This window comes from Lepidothrix coronata, unplaced genomic scaffold, assembly GCF_001604755.1.
Source record: "Lepidothrix coronata isolate B3197 unplaced genomic scaffold, Lepidothrix_coronata-1.0 Scaffold90, whole genome shotgun sequence".
Lineage (NCBI taxonomy): Eukaryota > Metazoa > Chordata > Aves > Passeriformes > Pipridae > Lepidothrix > Lepidothrix coronata.
Genome location: NW_016690270.1, coordinates 952,008 through 964,974, shown reverse-complemented (window position 1 = coordinate 964,974; position 12,967 = coordinate 952,008). Strand labels below are relative to the sequence as shown.

General features: G+C 54.0%; 1 protein-coding gene across 1 annotated transcript; it reads left to right on the top strand.

Annotated features, from left to right (window-relative positions):
• The first annotated feature begins 978 nt into the window (after positions 1–978).
• Positions 979–4,314, top strand: RABIF (RAB interacting factor). The gene is made up of 2 exons (XM_017821392.1): positions 979–1,170; positions 1,247–4,314. Exons 1-2 carry the CDS (start codon positions 979–981, stop codon positions 1,487–1,489), a joined length of 435 nt encoding a protein of 144 aa, XP_017676881.1. The 3' UTR covers positions 1,490–4,314.
• Positions 4,315–12,967: the final 8,653 nt, after the last annotated feature.

Here is a 12,967-nt window from a genome sequence, read left to right as displayed (position 1 = left end):
ACTAACAACAGTGGGCCATTAGCAGCAGGTCCTGAGACCAGCACACAGCCACAGGGGCTCAAAGGTGCTCAGTGAAGAGCAGTAGAGTCACTTGTGCCCCAGGACTTCTCCAGCACTGCTGCCTGTAAGCACTGGCACTGCCTCCTGCTTTGCCCGGGCTCTTTGGGGTCAGGCTGGTCTGTGCTTCCCTCTCCTGGGAAACACGTTGCTCCCAGTGTCAGCCCCCTGCCCCCTTCTGTGCACTCTGTGCTCCCCCAGTTTGGAGGGGGGTCTCTCTGTAAAAAGCAGCCATGTGAGCTGCTGTGTGCAGCAGCAACAGAGTGTACCCGGGCTCTCCCGAACGCTGATGCGACCACTGCACGCAAAATACCTGCAGCAGCTTCACAGAATCCCAGAATGGGTGAGGCTGGAAGGGACCACAGTGGGTCATGTGGCCCAACCTCCCCCAGGCAGGGTCATCCCTGAGCACACGGCACAGGATTGTGTCCAGACAGCTCTTGAATATCTCCAGTGAGGGAGACTTTGAAGGGAGACAATTTCCCTTTGTCCAGCATCAACTGAGCTCCTTCTTCTACCTCTGTGACAAAGTCAAGTGTCTCCAGACTCCCATTCCGGTAAGTGACGGTCCCTGATGGTCCCTGCGGGCCTGCACACGACAGACAGACCCTCGCTGCTGGCTGGTGGCACATCCCGGGATCACGTCGGGGGGGATCAGAATCCCAGACTGGTTTGGGTGGAAAGGGACCCTTCCATGGGCAGGGACACCTTCCACTGGACCAGTTCACTCCCAGCACCGTGGACACCCCCAGGGATGGAGGAGCCGGGTGGGACCACCCGGGGCGGGGGGGCAGGGCCGCGATGTCAGCGTAGCCCGTGGTGTGACGTCACAACCCGCGCACTGAGCGAGGGGCGGGGCCACGGCTGTGACGTCAGCTGCGCCTGTGACCTGACGTCACCGCCTCGCCCCGCCCGTCGGCCATGGCGGCGCCCTGCGCGGAGATGGAGCCGGCGGCGCCTCCTCCTTCCCCTCCTCCCGCTCCCACTCCCGCCGCCGCGCCGGGCTCGGCCGGGCTCGTGTGCGCGCAGGGCCGCAACCTGCGGGCGGTTCTGTGCCAGCGCTGCGGCTCCCGGGTGCTGCTGCCCGGCGCCGCCACCTTCGCCCGCCGTGAGGTACCGGGGGGTGCTGAGGGGAGCGGGGGGCGGGCGGTGCCGGGCGGGCGGTGACGGCCCCGTGGTGTCTCCGCAGCTCCTCCTGCCCGCCATGAGGAAGAAGGCGGCGGCGGCGGCGGCGGGAGGCGGCGGGGACGTGCTGCGGGAGCACTGGCTGGTGCGCGACATGTTCTCCTTCGAGAACGTGGGGTTCACCCGCGACGTGGGCAACGTGAAGTTCCTGGTGTGCGCCGACTGCGAGGCGGGGCCCATCGGCTGGCACTGCCTGGACGACAAGGACAGCTTCTACGTGGCTCTGGAACGCGTGGCCCACGAGTGACCGCGGCCCCGGGCACCGGGCTGGCAGCTGGGCTCGGCCGCCAGGAGCCCCGACAGCCCTGAGAGCCACAGCCCGGGCTGGGGCCCAGGGCACTGCCCACGGCTGGGCACCCCAGTGTCTGACTGACCACAGCCCGGCTGGGCACCCCAGTGTCTGACTGACCACAGCCCGGCTGGGCACCCCAGTGTCTGACTGACCACAGCCCGGCTGGGCACCCCAGTGTCTGACTGACCACAGCCCGGCTGGGCACCCCAGTGTCTGACTGACCACAGCCCGGCTGGGCAGCCCAGTGTCTGACTGACCACAGCCCGGCTGGGCACCCCAGTGTCTGACTGACCACAGCCCGGCTGGGCAGCCCAGTGTCTGACTGACCACAGCCCGGCTGGGCACCCCAGTGTCTGACTGACCACAGCCTGCCTGCCCTGTGGTGTGACTGACCCACAGCCTGACTGGTCGCCTCACGTGCCAGGTCCACAGGCTGAGCAACACCAGGAAGCGCAGCCCTGGCACAGCCAACTCCTCTCCCACACAGGAAGGATGGTGGTGGTGGGAGGGTCCCCTGTGACCTGCAGGGACATCTCACCATGACAGTTTTGCCAAATAACCCGATCTGCCACTGTCTGCTCTGTCGCTTCCCTCGTGGCTGCTGTTGCTCCAAGGTGCTGGGATGCCTCTCAGGCTGCTGGCTCTGTGGCACCGTGTGAATGTGGGCACTGGGAAGGGGCGAGGGGAGGACACGACTGCTGCACTGAGTTGTCGTGGCAGCTAAAATTGTCTGACTTACAGCCAGAGCAGTTGCGGGGTTTAAGGCTGAATCTTCTGCTCATTTTCAGAAGGAATGTTCCCTGCCCCAAGGCCTAACATTTACATTCTCCAGAATCTCATCCCACCTGACAGCTGTACACTGTGGGAGTGTGTGGCACCTGAAGTGAGTGTAAGGCATTCCAGCTAACGTGTGCAGTTCCATTAACTGAGTACCTGGAAACCAAACACAGTACAGGTAAAGCAGCTGAGAGCAGCACATAAAGAAAATGTGCCAGATCATAGTGTTTTCAGGCAGCAAGAGTGAAGAGGTTCCAGCCTGAAAAGGATCTGAATCATTGGACAGGCAGTGTGCAGTGACTGTATGTGCCAGTGCTGAAGCATGTCAGAGTAGCCACTTGTGTATGTTTTGAAGAAGTCAGGAAAGAGTTTCTCTTCTGTAAAAGCACCTGGGAAGAGCAATCTGGTATGTTGTGACCAGTTTTAGTCTCTGCCTTTTAAAAGCTGGGCACAAAGCTGACTGAAAATGGAAGGAGGCTGCAGCAGCTGTTACCTGCATTTATCGTGGCCCAGTTCATTCTCCATTGCAGACTCCAGACTGAGTGACAGAGCAGCTCTCCAGGGATGCTCTGGGGTCCCTGGTGCTCTGCCTCTGCTCATGAACACTTGGGTACTGACCCAGCTGTGAAGGCGCAGCTGTCACCGTGCTGGGATGATGGAGTTGTTTGGGCCACCAAACTCCAGGTGGGTTTTACCTGCAGATTGAGGACATTTCTGCCTCAAGGCTGTGCGAGGGACCTTCCCCCCTCTCCTCTAATGAAGCAGTTTTGTTGGCAGGAGTCTCTAAGGCAGGCACAGCCTTGGGCAAGGCTCCCGGAAAGGCCTCCTGACAGCGGGAGAGGGAGAAACAAGCCTCTTGTCCCTGCAGGATTTGAGCACCTGCACTTTTAAGATTTGGAGACTCTGCCTTAAATGTAGAACAACCAAGGTGCTGGCTGTGCTGGGGCTGCTCCATCAGGAACTTCTGCTGTGGGCAGTCAGGATTTTTCAGAGGAGGGAGAGGAGCAGAGCTGTAGTCTGGGGGCTGAGGCTCTTGCTGGAGCAGGAGGTGAATCCTGTGCTGTGCCCTTGTTAAATGTGTCAGATGCACATTTGACATGAAAACTGCTGCTTCCCTCCTGCCCTTCCTGTCTCTTAGCTCTCAGCCCAGTGACTCAACAGGTTCATCAAGGGGATGTACCTCAAAAGGCAGGAGAGCTTCACTTGGGTTCTGCACAGGCACAGCAAAATGGTGGGATCATGTCACTAATTTCACACTTTCACTTGGATTGTTGTCTGTTGGGGAACATGTTTTGACCTGTGATGCCTCAGTTATAGTCTGTGTTACTTAAATATAACATGTGCTGCACAAGCTTCATTTTGAAGGCACCACTGTGCAGAACAGGTTGTGGAAATCAGCTTGGCTAACGCTGAGTAACTGACCTTCAAAAAATAGTACATGTATGCTGATACTGGGGAGTAGTGGGTGGCACTGGGACGGAGCTGGGGGGTGGTGGCAGCTTTCCCAGTTAGTAGAACACTTCTGGATGGGTGGGAGACCTCAGGTCAAAGGCTTTCACATCAGAATGGCAGCGATTTGAATCCACCTCGGTGCAGCACTGCTCAGTGATGAGTGCTGGGAGCTCCTGCTGCCCTTTGGTGGGAGAGGGGAGGGGAGTCCTCCGTGGAATCCAGGTGTGCTTCCTGCTGACTCCTAAATATAGAACAGGAGCACACAGACTGTGGAAGTGCCAAGAAGAAATGAACAGTCTGATGGGAATTCTTGAGACGAAGCTTTTGTGCCATGAGATCTTGGAGATCTTTTCAGCCTCCTGTGCTGTTAGTGGAGCTTTGGGGGATGAATGTCCTGGTCAGCAGACATGGGGGAAGGGCTGCTGCTCCTGCACTGGACACACCACCAGGCTGGGGAGCTGCTGAAGTGCTGTGCTGTTCCTGTGTCAGCGAGAGCTAATAAAAATTCTGATAGACTTACAAATAAACATAATCTTTTCACTGCTTTTTATCCAGCATGTTGAAACACTGTTTTCCAGTTACCTGCAGTAACTCCTAGTTAAAAAGGATGGACAACCCTCAGGCACAGGAAGCACTTACATAAAGATCTGGAAAGGCTCATCTCTTGCAGCCCATTTTTCTGTATCAGCACCAAGACAGAGCAGAAACCCTTATTTCCACGTGCAAGTCACTTTAAATTAATTTGAAAATGGGTTCTTCTATTTAATGGCTGCATAGACTTGACTCCTAAGACCACTCTGTGTTGAGCTGTAGCAGTGCCATGACAGGGAACAGTAATAAACCTGTGCCCCTTGGGGAGGGGGAACAAATAATAACAATTTTGTCTAATTGCTTCCCAGTGTGGATTTAAAGCATGCCTGTTTGTATGGGTCAGGTGTTTATATCACATAAATGTGTTTAGTATGGTTAAAAGCAGACCTTGCTCTGCTCTGGCTCTGGTACTGACATGGGTTCACAGCCCCAGAGCCGTGGTCTGGGCTTGGCTGACAGTGGCACCCTGTGGAGCTTCACCCCTCTGCTCCCATTCCCACCCAAGCCCCTTCCTCGAGCAGCTGCTGAACCCTTTGTGTGTTCAGTTTGATAACATAGGCCAAAGCTTCTTTTCTTGGGCTGGTGGGCTGACCCATGGGAGTTTGAGCTTTGCAGCCTGTGAGATAATCCAGAGGCAATGGTAGGATGAAGGTTCTTCCCCCTTTCAGCAGCCAGAGGCTGTGAGATCATCTGAGCTGTCCTGGAGACCTGCCACAAGTCATGCCTTGCACAGACTCACAATCACACTCTTCCCTAAATTAAGTGCATTTCACTGATCAGGTAAGGGCTGCTTGGAGCAGGGACTGGAATTCAACACTCCCTCTTTCCCCAGCTCTGCAAGTCAGCAAAAGGCCTTGGTGTCTGGGCCTGCCAACACCTGAGGTCTCTCCGGATTCCTCACGTCTTGCTGAGGAAATCTGTGGCAGAGCAGTGATGACAATATGGATTTTGAAGGAGTAGCTTGGAAGACTTTGCTGTTTTGCCTCCCTGCTGTGTTCCAGGGCTCTTTCATCCAGCTGGTCTGCATAGAGGCAGCCAGGAGGGGTTAAAGTGTGATCGTTGCAACACCTGCACTCACTCTTTGGAACCTGCTGCCTGCAGGTACAGAGGGGAGGGGCTCAGCAGAGTTCAGAGAAGAGCTGTGAGTTGATAAAGCAGGGCCAGCTTGGCCAGGAGGGGTGGTTGTGGTGTTCCCTGTCCTGCACAGCTCACCTTGCTGCTTTCCCTAAAACCTCTGTGTGAACAGGGGCTGCCCCATCAGCACAGGCAGTGCTGCAGGGGGAGTGTTTGGGGCAACAGGGATCTCTGAAATGTATTATGAATTCCTCTGAAGGCCATTTTACATGTCTGACATTACAGGAACAAAAGTAGGAGGAAAGGAAACAATGGAGAGGAAATAGCTTTGGGGTCCTTGGACAACTGGTGCAGGGAAAGCTTCCCTGCCTCCTGCAGAGTCAGGTTAATACAGGCCAAACTCTAAAATCAAAGAAACACTAAACCACCGAGAATTTTGCCAAAAACCACCGAGTATTTTGCAGCTGCTTGGGGACATGGAAGGAAACCACAGCAGATGAGTGGAACTTGCCATAAAAGTGCAGAGAGTACACGAGGGCTTTGATAAAAGCCAGCTTTGTTCTCCTTTCAACCAACACTTTTATGCATTTCAGCATAAATACTTGTGTGCTGAGTTGTGAGGCAGCCAGGTCTGTACAGGGCAGCTTTGGTAGGAGCACAGCGGGGCCCCTCAGTGCCGGGGAGGGGAGGGAAGGGGGGGATGGCAGCCCAGCAATCCAGGTGAGAGTTGCTGAGCTGTGGGGCTGTGCCCCTGGGGGGGGGAGAGAAGCCAGTTTTTGCAGGAGTGTTGGACTGTGCTCTGGAGTGAGTGCACCGGCGTCTGAAAACGACTTTACCGTGCACTGGGTGAAAATCAAGTGCTTTGCTCCCCACGTCCAATCCCTGAGGAAGAGTGATCAGGTTCTGGGGTTGCTGACATAACACTTCCATCCTCTGAGAGAGGGAAACGGTTCTGGAAAAAACATTTCTTGCATTTTTCCTAAAACCGAATCCAGCGTGGCACAATCCAACCCAGTGGTTGCTGCAATTCGACTTTTGAAATCCTGCACATCCAACAGTGGGAAAGCTACAGGGGTGCCAACAGCCTGTGTCAAAGGATCTGTCCCTTCAGCATCACAGGGGCACCTCCTGCGGGCTTCAGCTTTGGTTTCGGTTCAGACATGAACTGTCCAGATACAGCTTCTGCCTGGAGAAAGGCACAGTTGCCCTTCCCTCCTTGGCACAGTTCTGTCAGCCGTGGGCTGGGCTGGAGGGCACAGCCCTGGGCAGGCTGGTAGCCTGGAAATGCAGCTGGGCCTGGCGTGGGGCATGTGCTGCCCAGGCAGAGGAGGCCAAGGCAAAGAGCCAGAGCCACGTGTGTCCAGCAGCCCTGGGTGTGTCTGGCAGGACAGGGCAGAGCTGCAGGCAGGGTCTGTCCTTCACAAGTCTTCCAGGGCAATTTGTGAGTTGATGGGATCCTTTGGGAAGAGGCTGCTGCTGGGAGAGTTCCCTCCTGGATGTATTCATCCCCATCCCCCACCTCCCCTTGCTGGGGAAGCAGCAGGGAGTGTGTGTATGCTCAACTGGGCTTCTGCTCCCCCTTTCATGTTCCTTATCTTCCAGGAGGCTCTGAATTCCCTGGAGGAAGGGAGAGGGTTGATGCTGTGAGTGCAGAGGCAGAGCATTCCTCTCTGCTGCTGCCAGAGTCCCCTCTGCCATTGTTCCAACCCAGCTGGAAGAGATGCCCTGAGAGCAAGGGAAAATGGGCAAAGCCATGTCAGCACAGGTATCCTTCCCCTCCCGGAGCAGCTGGCTCTGCTCACTGCCTGGAATGCTGTGAACAGCAGGCTCTTTCCATGGCAAACATCCAGAACTGCAGCTCATGCAGAATCACTGGTTAATTTGGAATATCTGGCAGTGGAACATGAGGACGTGGCTTCAAGAACTTGTTGCCTCGTGCTTTCCTGGGAAGGGAGCGGCCTGTGCCCCGTGTGCTCTAAAACAGGCAGGACGACTCAGTTCTCCTTGCCAGGCCGTGGTAAGTCCAAGGGACTGGCACCAAAAAGGGCGGGAAGCCAAAAATGTCAGGACTCAGCGAACAGAACCCAACTGCCAAGGAGAAAGGATGCCTGGAGAGAGGAGCAGCTTCAGGCTCTGGAGGAGGAACCTCCCTCCATCAGGAATACCCAGGAGGGAGGGCTGTAGCTGCAGAGTCAGCAGCAATTTGGGGGCTCCGTGTCCATGGCAGCTCAATCTCTGCTGCAGCCACAGGTGCCCCAGTTTGGCTCTGGTGCCAATGCTCAACCTTCTCCAGGCTGAACAACCCCAGCTCTCCCACCTGTCTCCAGAGCACGAGCACGGGGGCTCTAGCCATCAGAGCATGTTTGTGGCCAAAAAAAAAAAAAAGGCCAATTCATGGCCCTAAAAAAGAGGCCGATTACTGTAGCAGTGCAGGACAAGATGTGTTTTCAGTACCTAAACCAGAAGTTGGTGATGGAGAACACAAAATTTATAGGCTAGGGACAGTTTAATCCCAGGTAACAAAGTGAACCTGGGCCAAGCAGTTTAACCAACACAGGTACCAAAGTCTGGCATCATTTGAAACAGGGGCACCATCCAGCACAGACACACAGCACCCCAATACAGAGAGGGCACGGCCAATAGGTGAGTGATTCAGGAGACCTTTGAAGTGTAAAGAAAAAACAAGTGCGGTTGATGGAGAGGCTGTTTCAGCTTTGACAAAGGTCAGGGGGAGGTTTGGTACCGAAGAGCAGCAGGGAAGGGCAGGAAGCAGCACTGGGAGAGTCTGGGCTGAAGCAGCATTTAAAGCGTGCAGGGGCGGGAGCAGCCCCGGTAATGTGGGCTTGCAGAGAGCAAAAAAAAGTAGGGCAGGTAGTCAAGTCCGTGCTTGCAGGAGCAGGATTAAAACAGTTGGATGAACAAATAATGTAAGATTTAAAACCAGAGAATGTATTGAAGGCCATTAAACCAAACTCTTACTTAAGGATTACTTCCAAGAAGCCAGGCTAATAGCACAGTGTGGTTACAAAGACAAGTGATCGAGGCAGAGAGTGCTGATATTAAACTTGCTGGTGAAATGCTAATCTGTGCACAGACACTGCTGCAAGTGCTCCGACTGTCACAGAGGGAGCCTCGCTAAACAAAAGCAGAGCCCAGCCCTTTGGGGTTCCACTCTGGCAACTCAGGCACATCCTGCACTTATTTGGACACTCCCTGCGGGGGAAGGACCAGGTATAAACAGGATTTAATCATCTCATTAGAGATACGCCCATTGCACACGTTCAGTGTTCTGGAAGGCAGGGATGCCTTCCCTTTTAAAACTACTCCGGCTATGTCTTCTGCACTCACCATTCCCATATTTAAGAATTCCCAGCCCATCTGGGTCAGGGAGTGTTTAGATCAGGAATTAATTCATCCCTGTCTAGTTGGATCGTTTTCAACTCTAAATGAAAGATATTTCTTGGCACCCAGTAAACCTTCCAAAAGCCCCATGGAGAATCCGTGGAGGTTTGGCCTGAAATCAGTGGATTAACCATTTCCACCTGGGAACATTCTCCCCAGATTGTTGCTCTGTTTGCTGAGTGCAGCACTGGAGATAAAATGTGCAGGTCTGTGTGATGAGATTCAAGGTTGTCGTGGTTTAGGAATGGTACTCCCCAGTTCAGTGCCCCCACCAAGACTCTCCCAAACCAGATGCCATTCGCTCCCCTCCCTTTCCGTCCTCTTCTTGCCCTGCTCTGGGGATGGGGTTGAGAACTGGGGGCACAAAAGGTTAAAATCACGGGTTAAGATGAGTTTCCTGAAAACAACGAGATAAGAAAACGACCAGTAACAGCAACAATATTAATAACAAAAGATATGAGACATAGAAACGATTTACACAGAAAACCAGGACAACAAACATTCTGACTGGCTCTTCCCCCCCAGACCATGCCCATGTGCCACCGAGGGAGGGTCCCCTCCCCTGCCCTCGGTGATGATGTGGGTGGTGCAGAACAACCTGGCCATGCTCCCCTGGCTCCAGGCTCTGCCCCCTCACAAGTACTGCGAAAAAAAATCCCCCTGTCCTGGCCAATCCCAGGAAGAATGCTCAGGTCCGTGTGGGGAGATGAACGCCTCGCTCTGCCATTCAAGCCCAGCGATGTGCACTGAGCTGTTCCCACTCCCCCGTGCATCCCGGTTCACCTGCACTTCCACCTCCACGACCTGCTCCTTCGCAGGGCACTGCCCCCACCACCCTGGGGCAGAGCAGGGTTTGCCTCCCTTTCCCGGCAGGGCTTGTGGATCTTCGGCTTGCCCAGGGAACAGAAATGGGCTGAGTATCCCCCTTCTGCTCCAGGGTGACCCTCTGTTCCCTGGACATGGGGCAGGGAGAGCTGCAGTGGTTTCTGATTTTAACCCAGTCTAGTGAACCCAGTTCCACTCTGGATGTCTTCTACTGTTCCCATGATATGTTTAGTTCACATCAGTACATTCAGGCAGGAAAGGACACGGGTCTAGCTGCTCCTGCAGCTGTGGACTAGTGACAACATAGCCCATGACCTGAATGGCCAGATGAGCCTGTCTGGGCAGAACATGACCACAGTCAGGACTAAACCAACAAAAATCTCAGCACACAGCACAGGAAAGGACTGGTTTTCCTCATTCTTGCCAGCTCTACTTTATAGAACAGTTTTTCTTACCTGCTATTCCCTTCCCAGGCTACAGAGGAAAAAAAAAAAAAAGAACAAATCCCCTGTTTCTCTTCCCCATCCACCTCTTCAAAAGACTAATGAAGGTGCTGCTTTACCTGATGTCATGAACCTTGTCTCTCCCCAGCCTCTGCAGAGCTGACGGTGCATTTTGCACCAGCCAAAGGTCAGGGCTGTGCAATAGGAGGCCCTGGAAAAGTCCAGCAGCCCTGGGCCGGGTGTCAGACCTGTCGGCTCAAGGAGAAGGGTTACACCATGTCCAGTGACCCCAAGTGAACTGCACCCAGTGTCACGAAGGAAGACTAAACCAAAACCAAAACACATGATCCCTGTCAAGACAATTTGGAAGTAATTCCTTGCCAACACGAAACCCACTTGTTCCTGTAACAATACAGGACTCCTGTTACCTTCCCGGCACTGGCGAGGCATTGAGCTACCCGTGGGGAATGGGGCAGGAGCAAACAGACAAGCAAAAACCCATAGCTGACCATAGTCTGGGATCAGAAAATACAGGCTGGTGGTTCAGGAATCCTCCAAGGCAGGAATCACTGAAGGTGGGGAAGAATATCCCAGGGTAGTGGTGCTGTTCTACAGGCCCTTCCTCCACACTTCCCAAGGCATTTCCTGTGGGCCACCACGAGAGAGCTCAGAGGCAATAGCTGAGCCAGGGTGACTCTTATGTCCTCAGCAATTTCCTCCTGTGTACAGTCATGCCAGGATTAAAACACAGACCAGCCTCTCACCCTCTCCCACAGCACCGAAACAGCCAGGAGACATCACCAATACAAAGGGGGACCTGCACCAGCACAACAACACCAACATTCAGCCCAGTTCCTGTGACAGGTGTCCCTGGGCCCTCGTTTGCCACAGCCCCAGGTTGTGCAGAGGTCAGGGAATCATTCCCTCTTTGGGAGGCACCTCCCCACCCCTCCCTCAGGAGAACCCTGAGCTGCCAAATCAGTCCCATCCCCTGCACCAGGAAGGGAGGGAAGGGGCCATGTTTGTGAATAATTAACTGTGTCACACCATCCCTCCTCTGACACTTAGCCCTGGCCCTGATCCCAGCCATGGGTGTTCCTGGTGCTGTTTCATCTGACCTGACCAAGAGGAATCCCGGGTGCTCATTTTGGGGAAAGCGATGAGGAAAGAGTGGAAGTAAAGGATAGAATACCTGGGGTAACACTGGTGTCTGTAGCAAATGAAGATTTTAGATGGCAAACGACCCAGATAGTCATGAGCAGGTGACCATAAAGGCTGCAGCTGGCACAGCCACGTCAGAGGTGAGAGGAGGGACAGATCTGTCCCTGCTCACCTGGTTGTGCAATTCACTGTATGAGAAAGTGAAATCCATGTTAAGGAACTGGCTGCTCCTTCCTGCTGCCAGCTGCTGCCAGCACATCCCCTCCCTTCACCAGCTCCCAGCCAATGCCCAAGACCAGCTCCAGATCCCGTATTTAGAATATAAAGTAATTAATAAAATCAATTATATTAGAGACAGAAAGAGTCATTCAGAGCCACAGAATAAAACCTGTCACTGAGGAGCAAGGCCCCCACGCTGCTGAGGCACCCCCTGACCCAGCCTGGAATGGGCTGTGTAGGGCTGGTGGTCACAGGGTATGGCTTAAATCAGAGCAGGAGAACTCACTGCCAGCCCCCACCCTTGTCTGCCCTGTTCCTGTGCAGGAATTGTCCAGATTGGCGTCTGGGTTGGGTTTTCTGGCCTCCAAAAAGGAGGCATTTGGGAGGGAGTGTCTCTGCCTCGTGGGACAGTCAGAGGGGCCCTACACTCCTGGAAGAAGCCAGATCTAGAGGCAGGTTGAGCACACAGGACTGAGGATGGATGTGTGAAACGGAATGAATTTGCACTCAGAAGAGGAGGAGATGAACCCGGGTACTGAAATAATGAAGTCCTGGTGAAGCATTGTGCCCTCAGTGGTGAAATCTGACTGTTTCACTCTCACTTCACATGTGCCCTCAGCAATCCTCCCACCCCCACGAGTGTCCTGTGAGCTGGGGATGAGGAGGGGCCAGTACCTTAGTCAGCACCTCACTAAAATCCATGCAGCACCCTGCCATTGCCAGTCTGAGTGCTGGGAAATGTGCACAGAAATCCCAGGTCATCCCAAGCCTGGCACAGACAGGCAGCTATAGCAGATAGGCACAGGGTTATGGCTGTCACATTTTCAGGAATTCACTGATAGAAGTGAATGTGCACACATTGTTTGTCCAGTGCTTCTGAGAAAGGACAGAAAGCAAGAGTTGCAGAGTTGCACATTCAAGGGAGTTTCATCCAAATTCCTGGAGAAGCCCCAGATCCACAGTGCAGCCACAGAGGCTGTATCACAGAGACACAGCACATCCAGCATTTTCTGAAGGTATCATATCCACTGAGCACATGGGTTGCAGCCAAAGTCTGTACCCTGGGGCCATGACAGCATGACCAGGCACAGAGAAATCCTGGGGAAACACAAAAACTTCTCATGCTGCATGTAGAACTGATCTCCAGCTGGAAATAAGAATGCGTTCAATTAATCCATGATGGCCCTTGGGCTTGACATTACTGCTTAGTCAGACTAAATCAAATGCATTTCCCAAGAAATGTTTTTCTAGGTGTGCAACTCCACCAGCTTCTGTAGGACTGGGGGACTTCTTGTCAGTGCAGCAACTCTGGGAGGGCACACTGAGGGAAACTGAGGCACACTCAGCTCCAAGTGCCAACCCTGTGGTCCTGCTGCCATGATCCCCTTTGACAGAACCACAGAATCATGGAATCATTCAGGTTGGAAAAGACCTCCAAGATCATCGAGTCCAACCTATGACCAGTCCCCATCTTGTCAACCAGCCCAGA